The sequence below is a fragment of the Aulostomus chinensis genome, chromosome 9 (genome assembly GCF_037954235.1).
Source record: "Aulostomus chinensis isolate RoL2024-O1b breed Wild chromosome 9, RoL_Achi_v1.0, whole genome shotgun sequence".
NCBI lineage: Eukaryota > Metazoa > Chordata > Actinopteri > Syngnathiformes > Aulostomidae > Aulostomus > Aulostomus chinensis.
Window position 1 is genome coordinate 12,504,268 of NC_141328.1, and position 23,680 is coordinate 12,527,947.

At 44.0% G+C, this 23,680-nt stretch overlaps 1 protein-coding gene across 3 annotated transcripts in view; it reads right to left on the reverse strand.

Annotated features, from left to right (window-relative positions):
- Positions 1-23,680, reverse strand: part of agbl1 (AGBL carboxypeptidase 1) — a 219,300-nt gene that overhangs the window by 135,125 nt on the left and 60,495 nt on the right. For all 3 annotated transcript variants that reach the window (XM_086213834.1, XM_086213833.1, XM_086213832.1), the window contains one exon: positions 18,364-18,457. In XM_086213834.1, the coding sequence (XP_086069960.1) occupies positions 18,364-18,457 (94 nt within the window). The remainder of the gene's footprint in view (positions 1-18,363; positions 18,458-23,680) is intronic.

Below are 23,680 nucleotides of genomic sequence, written 5' to 3' on the forward strand. Positions count from 1 at the left end.
TTTGTTTTACAAGTTGGACCTGTTGAGAAACGAATTGCTGACTGTAAACTCTAAGTCCCACCTGTGGTGATATGGGCATTCACCTGTGCTGTGCAGAGGAGGCTAAATAACTGTGAATTATCATCATAACATCGATACTATGGATATTATTTGAAATGGAGGCTTGTAAGTCCCCCCATCATGGCAAGTGGGCATTTGTATGTTGTTTTCTGTATACGTTCCGGGACCTATGCCCCTCTCTCACCCCCTGAGCTGTCATATGTACTTAGCGTTCTGGCACCTTCTGATTTACAAATTAAGCAATGGTTTTACATGTTGTTTTTCTGTGCATTCCGGGACCTGTGTCCATCTCGTCACCCCTGGGGTGTCATTGTACTTTGTGTTCTGGTACCTTATGATTTACAAATCACGCACTGTATGTAAACCTCCCAGTGAATAGTTTTCACAGAGGGAACGAGTTAGTGCTTCACAGTTTAGTCATTAAAAAAAAGAGATTAAGATCAAATGTAAACTACTTGCCTGAATTTAAACCATCATCACACTTGAACATCACGGAAGTCCTGGGTTTATGAGAGTCCAACATCTAGTTGAGTAAATGTGACATTTGGTAATAATTGTTTGTCCTGGTGGTTATGATATGAGATGTAAACCAGTCAGACCGACCAAATTTCAGCTCTGACTGGCCATATCAGATATGTCTAACCACCTCACACTGAAGAAAAATGCCATAACCCTTAGGCTTCGCTGCTCTCATGAAATCATTGGAATTCATGGTTGCCATATCAAACAAATTATCTTGAGGAGCAGCAGTCAGGGTGTTACGGCCCCAGCCATTTGTGTCTGTGATTTGTATTTGTATTTACATTCTGTTTATACATTTTTGTGTTCGAGTGAACGCTCCTGTCTGTTGTACCATCTCTATTGCCTCTGACAGTTCTAGTTGACAGGTCCCACCCACTGCCACCGCCCTTGGTCCTCCGCAGCTGTGGCAGATGAGCTTGATGAGCTGTTAACAAGCCAGCTCACCTCCGAAAGCAGCACACGAAACAAGCGGCTGCCGTGAGAGAGTCTCGCTGCTGGTGGAACGTTGGGATCGAGGGAGCGGCTAGCAGAACCAGACTGTGACTGGACAGGAGATGGCAGAGGGAAGTGACGGGTCAGGAAATGAGATGGAGTTAGGAGGCGGAAGGGGAGCATGCTTCAGCATATATGGGATGTGAAGTCAGCAAAAAAGCAGCAGAGGTGCAGAGAGTTAAAACAACTCAAGGGATAACATGCAGAAGCGATCAAAAATGTAGGAGTTCAACCAACAGGGAATCTGACAGGCAGGGAGTGAGAGAATGTGAGGGGTGCAAAATGGTGAAGGAGCATACACTCATTGTAGGGAAGAGAGAATTTATATTGTTTATGGTGGATATAAGAAACTGCACAGCACAAACAGAAAGAAAAACGGAAAAAATCAAGATAATAGTGAGAGCAGCAGAAAAGTACTTAGGAGTGGAGACCATAGGATGGGAGGAAGTGGAGGACATTTTGAAAGGAGGTTCATCGAGTTCACAAACACCATCACAGCAATCATCAGCACGGGAGGGTGAATTACCAAGGGCTTAGGTATACTGCAATGGAATGCAAGAAGCCTAATTGCTAATGGACAGGAATTTAAAACTTTTGTTTATGGACTGCAGGACAAACCCGGTATGATTTTCATTCAAGAAACATGGATGAGGGCACAGTGGGATTTTATAATACACGGGTACACAGCGGTGAGAAATGACAGAAACAATGGAATAGGTGGAGGGGTGGCTACGTTTGTGAAAGATGGGATAGGATTTAGTATTGAACAGTGAGGGAGGGAACATGAATCTATAACAATTAAAATTTGCCCAGGGAACGATGAAATAACAGTGATAAATTACTATAATCCATGCAATAGATTGAACAGGGAAATGCTGAATATGGTATTTGGGGAAGTGCAGGGAAAAGTAGTGTGGTGTGGGGATTTGAACGCACATAAAACGGTATGGGGGAGTGAGAGGACAGATACAAATGGGCAAATAGTGGAAGAGTTTCGAGAAGACAAAGATTTAGTCTGTATGAATGATGGTCGGGATACGAGGTATGATTGTGTAAGAAATAAGGAAAGTGTGATAGATTTAACATTTATGACAAATGAGATTGCAGGAATAACAGATTGGGAAGTGCTAAATGATTAATTCATGGGAAATGACCACTTCCCAATCATCAGCAAAATAGGATTAGAAACTCAGCAGGAAGAGGATAGAGGGATACCACGATGGAGGGTAGATGAAGCTCAATGGCACACATTTCAAGAGATGATTAGAAACAAGATAGAGAAGATCAAAGAAGGGGAATGGGCAAACAATGAAGAATGGAATAGAGAGATAGTAACAGCAATAATACAATCAGCTAAGGAAACTATTCCAAAAGTGTCAGGGGGTAAAAGGGAAACGAGAATGCCGTGGTGGAATAAAGAATGTAAACAGGCTATAAGAATGAGGAAGAGGGCATTTAAGGCATTAAATAAAAACCATACAATGGATTCACTGATAAAATACAAAAGGTAACAGGCAGTGGTGAGGAAGACAGTCAGAACAGCAAAGAGGGAATGTTGGAGGAAGTACTGCAGTGGGATAGGACAGGAGGTGCAGGTGGCAGACGTGTGGGGAATGATTAAAAAGATGAGTGGAATGAGAAGAACCATGACAATCCCAATATTGAGAAGAGATGACAGAATTGCAGTTAGCAGACTAGAAAAGGCAGAGTTGTTGGCAGAATCACTCATAGAGGTGCAGAGCTCAAATAATATCTCATCAGAGGCAAAACTACAACGGCAGAACATTTTGGAGCAAAATCCGTCAGTGAACAAGAAAAAGAATGTAAGAAGGGATCAGTTAGATCTAGAATTCAGCATGTATGAGCTAAGGAGAGCCATCTCCAGAACCAGGCAATCGGCACCAGGAAAAGATGACATCTGCTATTGCATGTTGGATCATATGGATGACAGTTCATTGAATGAAATATTGAAATTATTCAATCGCGTATGGGAGTCAGGGGAGGTACCACAAGCATGGAGGCACTCAGTAATCATTCCTATTTTGAAACAAGGTAAAAAAGCAACAGATCCATCAAATTAAAGGCCGATAGCATTAACGTCACAGTTAGGGAAAACAATGGAAAAAATGGTAACGGAAAGGTTGATGGTTTTTTTGGAGAGCAAAGAGCTGTTGTCTCTGTATCAGAGTGGGTTCCGTAAGGGAAGAAATACCATGGATGCAGTTATAAGGCTAGAATCAGAAATCAGGAAAGCACAAACAAAGAGATGGTGATAGCAGTGTTCTTCGATATAGAAAAGGCGTATGATATGTTATGGAAGGAAGGGCTGTTAGTCAAGTTAGAAAAGATGGGAGTAAGAGGAAAGCTTTACAACTGAGTGTTGGGTTTTTTATTTGGGAGAACAATAGAGTTGAGAGTAGGGAAGGAGTACTCATGGGTGTACGAGGTAGAAAATGAAACGCCACAAGGGAGTGTTTGTAGTCCAGTCTTGTTTAATTGTATGATAAATGATATATTTGAAGGGGTGGAAGAAGGGATAAGTAAGTCATTGTTTGCGGATGATGGGGCACTGTGGGTAAGGGGAAGAAATCTAAAATTTTTGCAAGGAAAACTACAAGCCGCAGTAAGGAAAGTTGAAGAGTGGGCAAACAGGTGGGGATTTGTAATATCGGTGGCAAAAACCCAAGTAATGTGTTTTGCAAAACGGCATAAGGAGGTGTCAATAAAAATATATGGTCAGCAATTAGAGCAGGTAAAAGTTATTCGGTTTTTGGGGGTTTTATTCGATGAAAAACTTACATGGAAAGAGCACATAGAAAGAGTGGAGGACAGGTGTAAAAGAGTGAACAATCTGATGAGGTGTTTGGCAGGGCGAGAGTGGGGAGCAAGCAGGAAAGCCCTGATAAGTATCTATCAAGCTCTGCTCAGATCAAGAATAGACTATGCCAGTGTGGCGTACATGTCGGCAGCAGAGAGTCATCTGAAAAAACTGGATGCAGAGCAGGTGAAGGCACTGAGAATATGTAGTGGAGCTTTTAAAACATCTCCTGTAGCAGCTTTACAGGTTGAAATGGGGCAAGAACCCTTAAGATCAAGAAGACTGAAGATCATACTAGAGTACTGGATTTACCTGCAGGGACATAATCAATCGCACCCAGCAAAGGCTGTCATAAAGGAGTGTGCAGAACACCATAAAAACAACTTTTGGAATTTGGGTTGGATTGGGAATATTAGAGTGGAACATATTGGGTTACACAAGATGAACTACATCATGAATGTATCACTCACAGACACTCCACCATGGGTGTTCCAGGAGCCATCAGTTGATTTAGGAATCCAGAACAGGATCAAAAACAGGAAAACAAGAACAAGAGACATTGGTGCAATGGTGCAAAAATATCTAGAGCAAAGTTATACGGATAAATTATTGATTTTTACAGATGGGTCAAAAGACCCAGAAACTGGAAGGACCGGGGCAGCAGTGTACATTCCACAGCAAAGAGTAGAAATTAAGAAAAGAATAACAGATCATGCATCAGTTTACTCAGTGGAATTAGTAGCAATCATTCTTGCACTAAAATGGTTTAAGGGAAATAGCGAAATGCACTCTTTGGTGGCTTCGGACAGTTGGGCAGCATTAGAAAGCATAAAAACCATGAAATCCTGCAGACAAGACCTGATGTTGGAAATACACCAGCTATTACAAGAACTACATAGCAGGGAAAAGACAAAGTCAGTTTTGTGTGGGTCCCGGCTCATGTAGGGGTGGAGGGAAATGAAGAAGTTGACATTTTAGCAAAACAGGCAACCAGATTACGAGCAATCAATATTCCGATAGGTAAAAAAGAAGGGAAAACGATCATCAAAAGACATTAAAAGGTATGGCAAGAATATTGGGACACAAATGAAACAGTATACAGAAACAAGTGGGAGAACAACAGGTTTTGAGCGGGAACAGGAAGTAGGAGGTTGTCATCACTAGGCTCAGACTGGGACACACAGGGTTAAACAGCACATTACACTTGATAGGGAAACATCCTACAGGTAACTGTAGAAAGTGTAATAAAAAAGAAACAGTAGAGCATGTGATGATGGAGTGTAAGGAATATGAGAGGGAGAGGGGAACTTTAAAGACAGGACTACAAAGGGAAAAAATAGGATTCACATTAGGGAATCTGTTAAAAAGGACAGAAAATGTAAATAAGCATGTAAGGAAATATCGAAGGAAAACAGGGTTAATGGAGAGGATTTAGTTGGTGTATTATTAGTTATTTATGGGTTTTCCTTTTATTTATTTATTTTTTTATTTGTTGTTCTGATTTTGGTTTGGGTCTTTTGGTACCCTTGTAGATATAGTCTGTAACTGCTTATCTACTGCTCCACACTCCAGTCTGGTGGGTGGCGGCAAATGCACCTATAAGTTGATGCCAGCCGCCATAAAACCTTAAAAGAAGAAAAAGAAGAAGAAAAGCAGCACACCTCGGTCAGCCTGGGAGGGCTGTCATTGTGCAGGGTGGCAATCCTCCTCGCTATATCCTATGTGTTGAGCCACAAACATTGAGTGGGATCTGTGTGTTACTCTTCTGTGTTTCTCATTCGCCTGCTTTGGAGCTACTTATAGATTGTTAGCTGTGTTTAGTTGTGTTTTCGCCAAACGTTCATTTAGTCAGCTGTGCGCATTTTAGTTTCAACTCAGTGCCCTTAGTTTTGTAAATTGTACTTCTTTTGGAAACTGAAGCAGTAAAGGTAAACTGCCATTGATCCCCCTCCCTTGACCCAGGAGTTTTTTTCAGTTTAGGGAATCAGGTTTAGCTGTTGTAATTTTGTTTTCCTTCCCAGGCTCAGATAGACTGGTTGAAGAGATAGCTTATTTTTGTTTATTATTTTGGCCTTGGTTTACCCTGAAGAGAAGCGTCACTTTCTTTTCATTTTGGTTATTTGTGTGCTACTCATCTAGCACTGACAACACATTACGTTTTGAACTTTGGAGCTGTGGAAAAATAAAACTCCAGCCTGTTTGTTGACAACCGCCTTTCTCTGCCTCATTTTTATGTGGCGCCACTGTTCCTCTAACTTGGGGTGTAACAAAGTGGGGGCTCGCCCGGGATTTCTGCGTTAGCCCGCATTGTGGGGTTTGGTTGGTTTGTGGGTTTGGCAGTTTTTTCTGTGTGTGGAGGCATTGTGATATTAGAGAAGGATTTTTTTACACATGCTCCTTCCCTTGAATTGAGTTGTCTTTATTGTGATTGTACCAGTACAACGAAATTTGCAGTACAATTCCTTAAAGTGCAGAAATAATTTAACATTAAAATCATAAGATAGAATAGACCATTAAGACATATTTAAAACGACAAGGACACACACACACACACACACACACACACACACACACACACATACACAAATATCATAGCAGCTTAAGAAGACAAAACAAAAACAGTAGGTTGCAGAGACCCTGAGGGAAGATAGGCACATATCACAGACACTGAACATCAGACACCAAAAACAGTAGATTGCAGCACATTTGGTGATTATAAGAAAAAAAAAGTGGCGTTTCGTGCATGTACTTTGCATATCATTACTATAACACAGATGGGAATTTATAAGAAAAGGTATTTGTGGTGTTTAGCCCTGTTATAGCTTTTAGATAAAAAATAGTTTTTATGTCTATTTGTCCGAGCATTTAGAGACCTGAAACATCTGCCCTAGGGCAATAATTCAAATTGTGGGTGACCTGGGTGGGATGAGTCCCTTAGAATGTTTTTCGCCCTACTAAGGCAGCAAGAGCTGCGAGTTCTTCAAGGGTGGGGAGTGAACAACCAATGATTTTTGGGCCATGTTGACAACCCTTTGGAGGGCTTTCCGGTCAGCCAATGTGGCAAACCGCACACAGATGCAGTAAGGCAGGATACTTTCTATGGAGCAACGATTGAATGACACCAAAATTTTCTGAGTCAGATTGTTATTCCTGAGAACTCTCAGGAAGTACAGTCTCTGCTGTGCTTTCTTGATGGTCGTTGTGGTGTTAATGTTCCAAGTTAAGTCCTCCTGTATGTGCACAGCGAGAAAACCAGAAGTCTGTTATCCTCTCCACTTATTTTGCACGGATGAATAGGAGTTAAGTGTCTGTTTTAGATTTCCTCCTGAAGTCTATGACCAGCTCCTTGGTCTTGGAGGTGTTCAGGACAAGGTTGTTGTCTGAGCACCACACTGACAGCTGCTCCACCTTGTCCCGGTAAGGCAATTCATCTCCCCCAGAGATGAGCCCCACAACTGTGGTATCATCAGCAAACTTGATGATGGCGTTGCTGGAGTGTGCTGGGGTGCAGTCATATAGAGGGTGTAGAGTAGAGGACTGCACACAGCCCTGGGGCGAGCTGATGTTCAGGCTGAGGGCTGAGGAGATGTGGGGGCCTACCTTCACCCTCTGGGGGCGGTGCTTGATCCAAAGGCAGATGGAGTTGGATATTCCCAAGTCTAAAAGTTTGGTTATTAGTCTGTTGGGGAGTATGGTGTTAAATGCTTAGCCACAAATAGGAGCCGCATAGCTCCCCTGCCGCTCCAGGTGGGACAGAGCAGCATGGAGAGCTCTGGCAATTGCATCCTCTGTGCACCTGTTGGTTCTGTAGGCAAACTGGTGAGGGTCAAACCTGGGTGGGAGATTTGAAATGATGTGTGTCCGTACCAGTTTCTCAAAGAACTTCATGATGACTGGGGTAAGTGCTACTGGACGGTAGTCATTTAGACAGCTGATGGAAGTCTTTTTTGGGATTGGAATGATGGTTGGGAACTTGAGGCAGGGAGGGACGGCACCCTGGGACAGTGACTGGTTAAAAATGGTGGTAAAAACCCCAGTCAGCTGATCTGAACAGTCCTGGAGCACCTGTCCCGAGATGCCATCCGGCCCTGTCGCTTTCCTCGGCTTCACAGCCCTCAGCGTGCGTCTCTCCTCATGCTCCTCCACTGTGAGAAAGTGACTGCTGTGGGATGAAAGATGTGGTGTGGCTGTGTCCTGTGAGTTTACCTCAAAGCGGGCGAAGAAGTGGTTCAGCTCCTCTGCTAGTAAGATGTCACTCGCATCAGCCGAGGTGTTGCTAGGTCAGTAGTTGGTGATGTACTCCACTGCACTTCTTTTGTCATCCACGACTTCCTGTTCAGGTAGACCTGGATATGTTTTTCCACTGTGACATTGTCTGTGCAAAAATTTATATAGTCCAGGACAGCTGTTGTGTACTGCTCCAGATCTTGGTTTTTAAAGATGTCCCAGTCTGTTCACTCAAAACAGTCCTGAAGCTGTTCAGGAGCACCTTCCGGCCATATTTTAACAGTAATGGTTGTGGTTGAAGCACTTTTCCTGAGACGGGTGTATGCTGGAATTAAATGCAGGGTCATGTGGTCTGACTGACTGAGGTGAGGAAGTGGTTTAGCTCTGAAGCCTTGTTTAATGTTCAAATAAACCTTGTCCAGTGTGTTGTCTCCTCTGGTAGCACATTGAACATGCTGATGGAGTTTGGGGAGTGCAGTCTTGAAATCTACATGATTAAAGTTCCCAGCAATGATGTGAACAGCCTCAGGATATGACCTCTGCTGGCTGCTGATAGTGTCATATTAATGTCCAAGTGCCACATTGGCATTAGCATCCGGAGAAATGTACACAGCTGTTAGCATCACAACGTTAAACTGACAGGGAAGATAAAAGGGCCTGCACTTAACAGTTACATACTCCAAATCAAGCGAGCAGTGGCTGTTTATAGTCCTAGTGTCAGGAGCAATCCTTCACACTGTTATTTGCAACCTGAAGTCTTAGTTCATCCATTTTGTTCGGCAGCGATCTTGCGTTGGTGAGGAAGATACTCGGAAGCGGCAGACTGTGTGGCCACTTCCTTGGCAGAGCAACAGGTCAGCTCTGCATCCCATTTTTTTTTTTTTCAATCCCGGTGCCACCTCCGTCACCTTCCTGCTGGGATGGTAATCCAGACTGAGCCGGGGTGCCGAGCTATATCCACGGGTTTTTCGTGCGGGCAAATAAAGTCGGTTGTAACAGACCGCTCGTTGTGTTAACCTATTCCTGAGAGATCCCGCTGGCTATAGATAGTGTTTGCCGAGCAGGATCTTCATGCGAATAGTAAAAATTGACACACTTGATAAGCTGAACAGGTGTACTAGGGATGATTTGTTGGTAATTGCTGCTGTTTTTGACATTACTGTCCCTTTGAATGCACTTAAAGCAGAGGTTAAACGTGTGGTGTCAGAGCAGTTGGTGGGGAGAGGTATAATAGCAGTGAAGGCACAGCCTCAGACAGATAGTGCCTCAGGGGGTTTAGAACGGGATATGGGTGCAGAGGCTGCTGCGGCCCACAAGCCTCAAGCGATCGGGGAGGAGGAGAGGCGGGGACTCCTGCTCCTATGAGGAAGTAGAGGGAGGATGCATATTCACAGGTGTTGATGCAATAGGGTTAGACGGTCTGCTCAGCTCCATTGCCCTGATGCGGCGATGTATCAGCTCAACCTCATGGTTTTTGGTTTGGAGCTCCACCTCTCTGAGGCGGAGGGTGAGCTTCAATTCAACCCAACCCTGAATCAGAGCTATAGGATCCACACTGTGATCTCTTCATTTCTTGACCCTCTGGATCGTGTTATTGTTTGTCTTTGTCTTACTATGGACCTGCTAAGTTCAGTAAGTGTAGCAGCATGTCTTCTACTCTTTTTGGGACTTTTCGCCACTACATCTGCGGAACCTGTGAGCCACCCCATTGTTTACAGCCAAGATCAGCTGGTGGCTCCAGAGGTGCTCCAGAGCTGGAGCAAAGTACTGTGAGAGGAGGAGACAGTACAAACCAAGCGTTCCATTTATTCTCATGGGTAATGTAAGATTTTTACCCAACAAGATGGAAGAGCTGACAATGCTAACCGGACTGCAGTGGGAGTACCAGCAGAGCAGCCTCCTGCTGTTCACTGAGACTTGGCTCACAGACCACACACCGGACTCTGTCATAACTTTGGATGGCTTTTGTAGATAAATTTATGCATTTGCAAGGCGTAGTAGCAGCTTAGCTTAGTATAATAAGATGAAATAGTGCAGGGCCGACCAAGCGGGACGGGATGTTCTGACCCAGGTATCACCTCTCCCCTGCAGCGTACAAGACATGATAAGGGCGGAAGTAGCATGACAGAGCAAGCGAAATCAACAGGATGATTCAGACACAGACAGGACAGAGTAGAGTTGTGAAAAAAGGAAAACAGATAAAATTGCTTCCACAGCCTCACTGTCATCGAGACTATCAGAAGAAATGGGACAGGAACAGATGATGCTGGCACGACGGCCAGATAGAAGAATCTGCCTGATAACAACGAAGATCAAAAATACACACTTGCAAGCATAAGCAATTACATAAGCACCTCCCTGTAATACATGAATACTGGAGAGATACTTAGATCGTTGAACTTCTTGCCCCAACGCCAGAGACGATGCATCTGTGTATGCTGACTCCAGGATAAGGGAAAGTGGGTGGCTGGCAATGTATGTGAATGAGAGATGGTGAACCCAGGACACATCACTGTGAAGGAGCAGCGCTGTACCAAAGACATTGAACTATCAGTGGTTAGCATTTGGCCATACCACCTAGCTCAGGAGTTTTCACATGTTATTGTGTTGACTGTTTACATCCCGCCCTCAGCCGATGCTACGGCAGCCTGCAAGGACATTCACACCACTGTCTTTCAGCTGCAGATGGCACATCCACAGTCCCTTATGATTATCTCTCATGATTTCAACCATGCCTTGCTCTCCACTACTTTCCCCAAATTCAACCAGTATGTTGACTGCCACACAAGGGTCAATAAAACCTTGGACTTGCTGTTTGCTGTGAGAAAATGAGCTTTTGATCATGTTCTGTTCATATGTCACCATTATATCAGGAGTTGATTATGTATAAGTACATGACGTGATTGTTTGTATTAAGTTGTGCAGGCTGCTAGTTGCCCCCGAACTGTCAAGGCTGAATGACGAAAACAACAGGACAAGACGACCTGACTGTGCAGGAGGCTGGAGTACTAATCAAGAAGTGTGATATGCATGAGTGTAAAATTACGTATGCAAAAAAGGTGTGGCTTCAAGCATATATTCACTGTTTGTTAATATCTTATTCAGACTCTCTGCTGCACTCTCAAGGTGCATGTAGTGGGGTCTCCAGATATATCTGTGTCTGCTTTGTTGTGTGAAATAAAGTGTTGATTTGTCAAAAGCAGACGACTCCGGTTGATCTCTTCTCATCAACAGACCCGGTGAAGTCGGCGAACTTCAACATTGCCAACACAAAGGAGACTTACAGCTCATCACCGCTCCCCCCCGCTTGGCCACTCAGATCACAAGCTGGTCATCTTTCACCCCAACTACACCCCCATGGTAAAGAGGGAGAGGGAACCCCCCCACCAAGAAAGTGATAAGAATGTGGTCTGAGGACTGCAGTGAGGCCCTGAGAGACTGCTTTGAATGCACAAACTGGCAGGATCCCTGCAGGGCCCCATGGTGAGGATATTGACGCCCTCACCCACTGCTTAACGGACTACATTAATTTCTGAGAGGAGAACACTGTGCCAACGAAGAAGGTGCGGTGTTTCTCCAACTATAAACCATGGGTGACCCCAGAGCTGAAGGTCCTGCTGAATGAGAAGAAGAGGGCTTTCAGATCCAGAAACAAAGAGGAGCTGAGAAGGGTGCAAAAAGGATCTTAAACATAAGACATTTGGGGGGGGGGGGCAAGGAGAGTTTCAGGAGGAAGATGGAGGAACAGCTTCAGCAGAACAAAGTCCGAGAAGTCAGGAGGAACATGAATCAGAAACATGATCTCTGACAACGGAGGAGCCGCAGCCTCTGTCGACCGGGGGTGGGCTAACGACTTGAACCTGTTTTTCAACAGATTCAATTCTGGGCCACTTAACACCTCCCCCATCCCCCCAGCTTCCATCAAACCCCCCACCACATGCTGCCCCCCTCCCCCTCCTCACACTACCCTGTTTCACCCCTATCCACACACATATCCACCCATAACAAAGCCAGCCACATCCCCTCCCCCAGCCCAGCTCAGCCTCTGCCTCACAGCTGATCAGGTGAGGAGTCAGCTCAAGAGGACAAAGACCAGGAAAGTGGCATCCCGGATGGAATTAGCACCAGACTGCTCAGGGACTGTGCAGACCAACTCTGTTTGGTGGTCCTGCACATATACAACCTGAGCCTAAGTCTGGAGAGGGTTCCTGAGCTGTGGAAGACTTCCTGCATGGTTCCAGTGCCAAAGATTACTCACCCCAGGGAGCCAATCCACTTCAGACCTGTGGCCCTGACTTCGCACCTGATGAAGGTCATGGAGAGGCTCATCCTGCACCACCTCCACCCACTGGTGAGCTCAGCGCTGGACCCCCTGCAGTTTGCCTACCGGCCTGGCATTGAGGTGGATGACGCAGTCATCTACCTCCAAACCGAACCCTCTCTCACCTGGAGCAGGTGGGGAGCACTGTGAGGGTCATGTTCTTTGACTTCTCCAGTGCCTTCAACATCATCCAGCCTGCAATGCTGAGAGGGAAGCTGGAGGCAGCTGGAGTGGACGAGCAGCTGGCCACATGGACCATTGACTACCTCACCAACAGATCACGGTCTGTACCACTCCAGAACTGTATGTCTGATGTGGTAGTCTGCAGCACGGGGGCGTCACAGGGCACAGCTCTCTCACCCTTTCTGTTTACTCTGTACACTTCAGACTTCAGATATAACTCAGACCACTGCCACCTACAGAAGTTCTCGGATGATACGGCCATCATCAGATGCGTATTGGACGGGAACGACCGGAAATACAGGGGGTCATTACGGACTTTGTCGACTGTTGTGAGGTCAATGCCCTGCAGATCAACGCCAGTGTGGCAGGATGAGAGGTCCCATCCTAGCAGTGAGACTGGTTGGTGATGCCTGACTTGGCTTGTAACATCATTAGCCAACCAGTGTGTGGCGCTGCTCTATAAATAGGGGCAGCATCTAACTGGTCGATCTCTTGCTCTTGGGGTCCGGGGTCCTCCCACTTCTTGGTCACCTCGCTTCCGCCTCTGATCGCCTCACGTCTGCCTTCTAGCCACCGTCTGCGCTGGTATGTAGGAGTAGCTCCCTGTAGCTCGTGTTGCATGCTGATCATGCACGTTTATCATATTCACGTGTTTAATTGTAGGTGTCTGGCTTTTGGGACACGGGCCCTTAATCGCCACTAGTGGGGAACCCCCCCCCCCCCCCCATCTGACGTGCACAGGCTGTTTGCCACAGCATACTAGCTGTGAAGCCCTGTGCTCTGCATGAGTGCGATCTACACCTGATTGGTATGTAACTCCCATGCTTGCCTGTTTCTCTGCTTCACCGTTAAGTTGCTTGTTTATATTAGATCATTAATATTAACATGTGTTTTGTTAGGCACAGTTGGTGAGCCGTGACACTGAGGAAGAACTAGCTGCTGCTTTGCTACCGTGCACTGTTTTGCCAGACTATCCTGCTTTGCTAGATGCTCCTGCTTTGCTCTGTCTGCTGTTTGCTACAGACTACCCTGCTTTGCTTCTGGCTGCTTTGCTGCGGACTATCCTCTTTTGTTACAGGCTCCTGCTCTGCTATTAGCCCGCCCTGCTACTAGCCTGTTCTGCGACCTACTGGCTATCTACACATGTTTTGCTTGTTTATTTGTTTACTGTTTATTTGTTTTGTGTTTACTGGAGTGCTCTACTTCTGTGTTAATGAATTGGAATCCACTGTGTGTTGAACTGGAGGTTGTTTCAGTAATTCACCTTGTTTAACCAGAGTCTGCCAGATCCTGATGTCCACTGTGTGGCGCCACTGAACTGTACTTCATGGTGTTCTGAAGGTTTGGATCTGCATTGTTTCCCATTTCTCCGCTTGGGCCGGTCTAGCAATGGAGAAATGAACTCCAGTTTCTGTTTACGTTTCTGGTGAATTATTTTGGGTTGCATTATTTTTCCTTGCTAATTTGTGTTTAACAATTAAATCTTGTTTCTTGAATTAGTTAATTTGTAAATTGTGGTTTGAGTTTGGTTCTGTTTTTTTTTTTGTTTGGTTTTGGAGTTAAATTGTAATTATTTCTTGTCATTTTGTTTCAGGCACTGGAAGCTCACGGTCCTGGTGTCCTGGTGTTGGTTGTCCTCTTTTGTGTGCTGTGCATTCCCTGTTTTCCTTTAATAGTGTGTGTGTGTGTGTGTGTGTGTGTGTGTGTGTGTGTGTGCGTGTGTTTTAAATGTGATATCACGAGTGATCAGGGTGTCTTCTTCCTTAGGATCCCTCACCCCCTCGTCACCTCCACTGGTAAGCTCCAGACCTGTTTAGATTTATTCTTCTTGTTCTCTTTTTAATCTGCTGGCCTGTTTTACAATAAAATAAATATTTTTGTAATGGAACCACATCTCCTGCCAATTAGTAAATGAACCTGTGAGTGCCTTTTGGTTGGTACATTAACTACTTGCTTGGGCGAAATTCCCAAGGTGGCGTTGTCCGGCTTTGGTCACTATTATATTTTAATAAGTGTACCCCCCCACTCGTGTGTGTCGCCACACCAGCAAGACAAAGGAGATAGTGAAACTTAAGGAAGAAGTTACCCCCTACTACAGTGGTGAACATCCAGGGAAAAAGATATCGACAGTGGATTTCGTATATGTACCAGAGCATTCACCTCAATAACAAATTGGACTGGTCCAATAACACTGATGTCCTGTACAAGAGGGGCTAGAGTCAACTCTACCTGTTGAGGAGACTGGGGTCCTTCGGAGTCTGCAGGACTCTGCTGAAAACTTTTTATGACTCTGTTGTTGCATCCGCTATCTTCTATGCAATAGCCTGCTGGGGTGGCGGATGCACTGACAGAGACAGGAACAGGATCAACAAACTGGTGCCGAGGTCTAGCTTTGTGCTGGGATGACCCCTAGAGTCTGTGGTTGTGGTGGGTGAGAGGAGGATGTTAACAAAGCTGACATCCATCATGGACAACCCCCATCCCCCTCTGCATGAGACTTTGGGTGCGCTGAGAAGCTCTTATACTCAGAGACTGAAACATCCTTGCTGCAGGAAGGAGCATTTTGCAGGTCATTCATCCCAACAGCAGTGAGCTTCTCCAACGCTTAATGATGTTGAGAGTCACTTGGACACTTTACCTCCTTTGTCACCTTACCCCCACTGTAGTCACTTTACGCACACACAGTGCACCCCCCCCCCACGCGCTTATTTATAGTACATACACACACATCTACAGCTGACGCATTTATTTATTTATTTATCTATCTATCTATCTATCTATCTATCTATCTATCTATCTATCTATCTATCTATCTAAATACCTCCAACCCTCCACCCATAATTGCAAACCATGTATATTTTCGTGTCTTGTGTATAGTGTTTTGTTCATATGTGTAGTGTGTTCACCCCCCTTTCTAATGATCACATTCCTCAGGATGTCTGGAGTAAATCCCTTCAGATCACTCAAACCTAGGAAGATGAGCTGAAAACCCCCCTCTCTGGCCTCTTATAATGACAATAAACCTTTGTATGGACCAAGGACACCTACCTCCCTTTCTTTTTACAATGTCAAGCCATTCGCAACTATCCAGATGGTGGTCATCCTTGATCATCAAGAGGGACAATCACTCTTAATCAGGAACCAGTGACTCTGGCCAGGAAGGCCAGCCGAAAGGGGTTTCTCACCTCTCCATGAACTCTACTCCCCACAGGATGCAATAAATATCCACGCCTTGCAGAAGAGGCCCAAGGACAAGAACTGAGGATGCATTGACTGATCACATGAGGGTGTACCCCTCTCTTAGAACTCATGGGTGGTTAAATGTTACCTTGTAACTGAAGTCTTTATCACAGAGTTCCTCCTGTAGCACACACACGCATACACTTCCACTCAAATACACATGCACATGGTTGATACATGTGTATAGATATATAATGTGTATATAATATGTGTATACATGTCTGTGTGATGGACAGGGTATTCAGGATATTTCACCTTTGCCTGGTTAATAAGTTCCTGGCTTCTCACTGGTATGTTCATGACTCTGATTTGTCTAGATGATCTATCTGCAGGGAATGGAGTTGCCCTCTCAAGGTAAGGTTGGAGAGGTATTCCAGACGGCAAAGTGTGCTGATTGGCCAACAGCCCAAGTAGGTCAGAGTAAACTCCCCCTTTGCGGACAGTTCCCTGTAACAATCCCACACCAACCTTTGCGTCGTTTCTTCTTTTTGGTCTTCGTTGCCCTTCGTTCTTCTACATTTTTTTAGAGTGGCCTTCTAACCTTTTCTTTTGTGACTATCTACCCTATTATTTCTTGGTTTTTGTTCTTCAACCGAACTTGTTGTCTCCTTCAACAATTCCACTACTAGCAGAGTTTTTGTGTGCGGAATCGAACATGCCTATTCCTTGTTATTATCTGAGTCCGTGAAGACGTCATCTGTATAACATCTACAGTACTGAATTTCCTTAGTTTTACAACTCGACATCAATCACGGATCACGGTCACATTATAATTGACCGCCCGTGAGCCTCGCACTTCTTCCTGACCAGCAGAGAGAAGCCACTGGGTGCCTGAGGAGAGCATTGTGTCGAGCCAGCCAGCAGCCTGAGATCAGACGGTAGCTAACCAACGCGCTTCCCTTTTCCATCCAGCAAATTCCCGTGGAAGCCTCAGTCATGGAGGCGGAGGCATTGAAGGCCATCTTCCCACCAATCGTTGGAGAGGAACCGCCCACCGATGAAGGCCAACCAGCTGATAAAGTAAGCCGGTTAAGTTGATTCTCGTGCTGTCTCAACAACAGATTAGTGTTGCACCTTTTCGGGCCTCAAATTTCTCTCCCCGCTAAACTCCGTCCAACTCCACAGCGCTTGGTCAACCTCCCAACGTTAATCTTGTGTTCTTTTGTAAGCTCATACACTCCATCCTGCATACCCACTGAATCACTATCTTTGCCGTCCATTTAAACTCAGACAAAGATAATAATCTATACCTGACATTTCATGCGTGTTCTCATTGCTTGCTGGAACTATTATTCTGTTTTACGTGTTTTCCTTTTTGTACTAAAATCTACTTAACACTCTAGGAAGTGTCCCAACTCTTTTTTATATGTGTATGGAAGCCACTGATCCGCAAAGAACTCATTGATAAGCTGTAATCTGAGACTGATCATTTCTCGTTGGACAAAACTAAATTACATCGAGTGGTGCCCCGAGTAACAACTGTGTTAACATCCTAAAGCTACATCATCATCAACAGCTTATCAAGTCACTACATATGTAACTCTGTATATAATCTTCTTCTCTTTTTTTGATATATTTGATATATTTTAATTGCTGTTTGTTTCTTGTAATTGAGCTGCAGTAACGCACAAATTTTCCTGTTGTGGGATCAATTAAGTTCTATCTATCTAAAAAGCATGGCAGCAGCAAAAAGTAAAAATGGCAAATGGACTCAATTTATATAGTGTTTTTGTACCTTAGCGGTGCTTAAAGTGCTTTACACTGTCATCTCATTCACACATTCACGCACACTCACTCACACACACACTGACGTGAAGGCTGCCATTCAGTATCTTGCTCAAGGACACTTCGACACGGTCACCAGGAATGAGGATCGAACCAGCGACCCTTCCGTTGCTTGATGGCCACTCTACCTCTGAGGCATGCTGCCCACACAAAAAGCTAATGACTGCATTGGGCAAAAAAAATCACAAAGGCTTCCCGCTACTACTAGCTGGTCATGTACTGTTCTGGGGCTGCACTCAAACAGTTATGACAGAGATGTCATGGAAAACATTTGTGCCCAGGTGTTTCTTCAAGGTGGGAAAGTTCTCATTGAGTGTGATGTGTTTGACAGTGACACTGACCGAGCAATCAGCTGCTCTAAATTTTTCTTTCACAAGGTCTGTAATGAAACCCTATGCGGAATGACAGTGATAATAGCGATTGCCAGAAAATTTAGCCAATGACGATAAGCACTGTCTGGCAAATTTTATCACTTGCAGGGAATGAGTTAAGCGTTGTGTCAACCATACAGCAGGGTGTGTATTAGGGTCTGACTACCTTGTGATTCAAAAGCTACCCCAAAGTGACTAGTCTTTATCCTAGTCGGCGGGGGGGGGGGGGGGGGTACCACTTGAAGCCTCTAAGCAACGTCGTCCAGGGTTCATTAGTGACCAGTGGCGCTTTGCAATTGTCTATGGTGTATGCATGGAGGAAAGGAGATGGATGGGATACATACTTGATAGTGTGCAGGTGCTCGGTGGTATACATAGGGATGAGACAGTAGATGGCATCCAGACCCTGGTTTGCCCCAATAAGATTTGCTGTGGACACTGGTAGAAGAAAAACATACAATATCAAACACAATATTGACTGTGGAAAAAGAAAAACATGTAATTTTGACAAAAACATGAAATATCAATTTTAGCACAGTAGCATTCAGATTCAGAAAACTTTCTGAATCTTGATGCGTGAGTGGTGTATGTGCCAGGTGCAGACTTAAGTTTCAGCACCTATACACTGATCTATTTGAGCTGTATGAGAGAATCATCCAAAGAGTACACACATAGAAAGGTGAAATCACAAAAAATGTGCATGGTGGTCTACTCTGTTGATGGATGATGACAACAATACCATGTTTAACTTTGGCTCTGTACTTGTGCCTGGGGTGTATCTTGATGCAAGAATGAGATGGTGACAACATCACAGACTCACCAGATGATGAATGAAACAATTCGTCAGGATAGTGCACAAGTATTAGACGTTTTCTGGGACTACCCCTACTTGGGTAAGTTATTATAACGTATAAATAGCACCACATACTCATGTTAATTATCCTGTTGTTGTATGTATTGACATTCAAAAGTTTTCTTGCCAAAAAATTCCTGTGAAAAGTGGCAAGAAAAGACAATATGGTCAGTGACAGATGCAGTTTGTCATCCATGCTAAATTAACTAATAAGTGTTGATGATATGGATTTTTTTATTACTAGTGTTTGAACTTGGTATCTGTGGCTACCAGGCTGATACACATCTTTCGGTGTGATGCAATAAATAGTACTTCCAAACCGAACCAGAAACAGAAAAGTTTATCCTGTAACCTTCTTACTGTGAGGCTACAGTGCTAACCACTGCACCACTGTGCCGCCATAGTCTCTACCAAATTGATCATTTTATTGATAATACATTAGGCACCTTGTGAAAAACTCTGGACTTAAAATTATAAAGTAAAGGAAATAAGCACACTACAACTCTGAAACACGAAGGGATAAGCAAAGGACACAAAAACTAAAGATGATATGGTGTTTGCCCAAATTGTAAGAGTCAAGTGTAATCTGAAAAGACAGCATTAAAAGTTATAGGAAAGCCCTTTGCAAAAACTGAGCAGCCCACTATTCAGCAGTAATAGAGAAAAAGTACAACCCTTGGTTTCTCTTCAGAACTGTTGCCAGAGTGACAGCAAGCCATAGCTGTATTGAGCCAAGTATTCCTGTATCCTTGAGTAATAATGACTTTAAAAGCTTTCAGTTAGGGCTTGTTCAGGTAGCTCTGAACCATTTTATAGCTATGCTGCTATAGGCTTAGACTGCTGGGGGACACATCAGGTTACATGGACCCCTCTCTTCTCTCCTTTCCACTCATTTACTGTCATTGCCATTACCTGTTGCACTTTGTTGTTTGGCCTTGGTGTCTCGCAGTCTCTCTGTGTTTCCACAGAGCCACTGGAGCTCCATCTGTCTGCACCAACCACCGCCTGCTTCACCCCCTACCCCCCCCCCTTTTCCCTGCTGTTACACTGGCCTGCGGTCCCCTCCCATGAACCAGTCTGCCATCCAGTCTTCCCATCAAGCTGGCTCACTCTCCCTGCCCCCCCCCCCCGCCTACCATTAAGTCCATATTCTGTGTAACAAACTGTTTTCTTGTCTATAACAAAATCTACTGCACGTCTGTCCGTCCTGGGTTAAGGATCCCTCCTCTGTCGCTCACCCTGAGGTCTCAGATTTTTCCCTGTTAAAAGGGTTTTCTATGGAGTTTTTCCTCAGTCGATGTGAGGGTCTGAGGGCAGAGGATGTTGTTATGATGCCATGTGAAGCCCTTTGAGACAAACTGTTTGTAAAAACGGGCTATACAAATAAAATTGCCTTGCCTTGCCTTTATGAACTGTAAGTGCCACCGTATGATCATTCAAGTTTATTTTGATTTCAACAAATTGTCATTTATAGTTATTGTTTAAGAAATCACTTAGTATAAAGTGTTAAATTCCCTTAATCATTTATGTTGTAAAAATATAATATATTCCCTCAGTGAGTGATATCACAAGGTTTTAGCTGCAGATTGACAGGTGCAGCAGGCTAGTGGCACATAGATTTTCTACTGAAAGTAGTGTGTAATTTGAACTTTTTTTCTTTTCATTTAACATCTTAAATATGGATTACATCTCCATGTCATTGCATTAGAACAAGTTACTGTGGCTGCTGCTCATCAGTGGCTTCTGGACATTCAAGGGAATGCCACTACAACTAGTAGAAAACCTGCTCGGAAGACACGACAAGTAATTATGCATTAGGAAGGGGAAGATGTCAGCAAACAGAATCAGTGTTAGGGATAGAAAGTTTGATGCATCATGCAGAATTTCTCAACGAACCAGCATTTTTTACTTTAACTTTGTAACCCGCCACTAATGTAATTCATTGAACAGACAAATATCCAATGCTCTCAGGTGAATGAATATTTATGTAGTGACTTGATAAGCTAATGATGATGATAATGGCCCTCCCCCGTTAACGCCCACCAATAAATACGCAAATGAATTTAAATAGGGTCTCCGCTGTCCGCTCTTACAAAATAATGTCAAAGAAAAAGAGGTTCACAGCGTGCAAGCTGGAGGTGCTGGTAGGAGAGGTGGAGGAGAGACAGCAGATTCTGTTTGGCAGCCTGTCCAGTGGTGTCAGTATAAACAATCAACGTTTTGAGTGGGATAAGAAGTGAGAGAGGGTGAACACGGTGGGTTTGGAGCAACGCACCCCCGCTGAGATTAAAAAAAGTTAAGGCTCTTTTATAGCCGCTTAAGTAATGCCAACAGGTGTTTGTGTTTGTGTTGATGGCTTTTTTGTGCCCGTTGTATGTGCGGTTGTCAAATTATGTCAGTTACCAAACACCGCCACAGGGTGTCGCCAACAGACCACAGTGCAGTCAACGCAAGAATCAGCTTTCCGCCAACTTCTATGTTACCTCTGGAGTTGCTGTGAAACAACGCAAGAATCAACAAACTTTTTGCGTTGATACATCCTGGCATACGCAAGTTTTTCTTGCGTAAACTGCACTGATTAATGAGGCCCCTGGAGTGAAATCTGGAGTTTTTAATGCTGAACCTCAAATTCCATGGACTGGAGAGAACACAGTTGGAAGAAACATTTTCAGATACTCAAGGACACCATACCAGGAGAAATACATAGACACAAATATATCATGCTGGAGACAATTTTTTTCAGCATTGGCGAACCATTACCATATTTTTGGGGGATTGTCCAAAGCTGAGGACCTTTTGGAAGGATGTTCATATCAATTAGTGTATAGTTTTTGACACTAAATTTTATTTGAAATTTGAAGTCCTTTATTGTTTATTGTTAAAAAGATCCCCATTAGCTGTCACCATAGTGGGACGAGCTAGTCTTCCTGGGGTCCACAAGACAAAACAAAAATTACTTAACAATTAAACATTGCAGACATTATTATAGACATCAAATAAGTTATTACATTCATAACTATTACATTTATTCACACTTTCACACAGTAAATATGTTAATTCACTACTCACAAATTTGAATAGTGCATTCTCAAGTGATAATTAAAAGATACCTTGCCATTCAGTTCACGTATATTCAATGGGCAATTATTCCAATAACTGATGGCACGATAAATAGCTGTTCTCTTTAAGGCATTTGATTTTGGACATGGTAACATCATCTGACCACCATTAGCTGACCTTGTCACATAAGAAGGAACCTGATCACATCTGACAATTTGGTTATATAAGAAAACGGGTTGAAAAGAATAGACAGTGTTTCTGAAAAATTTTGTGGTATTGCAAGCCAACCTGTTCTCTACCATTAACCAGGAAAGTTGACGGTGCATACTGATAGTGTTTGTTCTTATGGAACAATGTAAAACCAACCGGGCAGCTTTATTCTTTATCTGGGCCACTTTCCATCTCTGGTTGCGAGGACAGATATAAAGTTGATACAAATTGTTTTGGTAGCTAGTAAAACAACAATCATGAGAAAATGGTTGAATCTGCAACCACCAATATTCGAGGAATGGGTCAAAATAATTTCGGGAATCTTTAGAATTGAAAAATTAACCTACTTACTAAGGATTCAAAACAGTATATTTGACCAAATTTGGGAAAAATGGGTAACATTTATTACCCCCAAGGAAAGCAGACTTTATGTGGCCTAGCCACGTCGCTTTGGACAAAAGCGTCTGCTAAATGAAATTGTAGAATTGTATGTGACACCTCATGACAGCTTTGTTATGTTATACTTTCTCTCAGCGGTGGCAGACAGCCCTTCCCCCTCTTAAAGGGTTCTGTGAAAAGTTCCATCCATCCATCGTCATCTTCCGCTTATTCCTACACATTAAGGGTCGCGGGGGGGCCAGAGCCTATCCCAGCGTCAACGGGCGAGAGGCGGGGTACACCCTGGACAGGTCGCCAGTCCATCGCAGGGCCGACAGAGAGACGAACAACCATCCACACTCACATTCATACCTACGGTCAATTTTGAGAATCCAATCAGCATGTCTTTGCATGTCTTTGGACTGTGGGAGGAAGCCGGAGTACCCGGAGAGAACCCACGCAGACATGCAAACTCCACACAGAAAGATCCCGTGCCCGAGCCGGGACTCGAACCCAGAACCTTCTTGCTGTGAGGCCACAGTGCTAACCACTGCACCACCGTGAAAAGTTCCATTCAAAATGTAAATGTTTTATACTGGTTGCACGATATATTGGAGGAGTATAAGTCCACATCCAGGGGTGACGTTTCTTTTTGGAACCCCTTGTGAACCTGTTTTGCTGAGAAGACAATGAAATGTGCATGGACTTTGGATTTCAACAGGGGAAGGGATTAAAAATTTGTAATGGAAATGATACATGTCTGTTTTTTTAGTCATAGTTGAATCTTCCTGCTTGACTATTTGGAGATACATAAGAGCTACTATGTGATTATTTAAGTTTTTTCTCAATAAAATAACATAACCCATAAGAAAACAAGCTGTCCTTTATCTGCCTGCAAATCCCATGTTGTTTCTGGCAGCTTTTTTGGGAAGAGGAATATTACGCCTCCATTTAACACAGGCAAATTCCCGCCTTTATCTTGCCGCAAAATTGGTGCATTCCATCTAAAAAGGGCTTCTGTGAACCAAGATAGATAGATAGATAGAGACATTAATATCTGTCTGTCTTTGTATGCATGTAAGTCACTGTTCATTCAGCTTGAATCAGGTCATTCTTAACTAGCATGATATACCTGCCTATGATCTACTCCCTCATTTGGT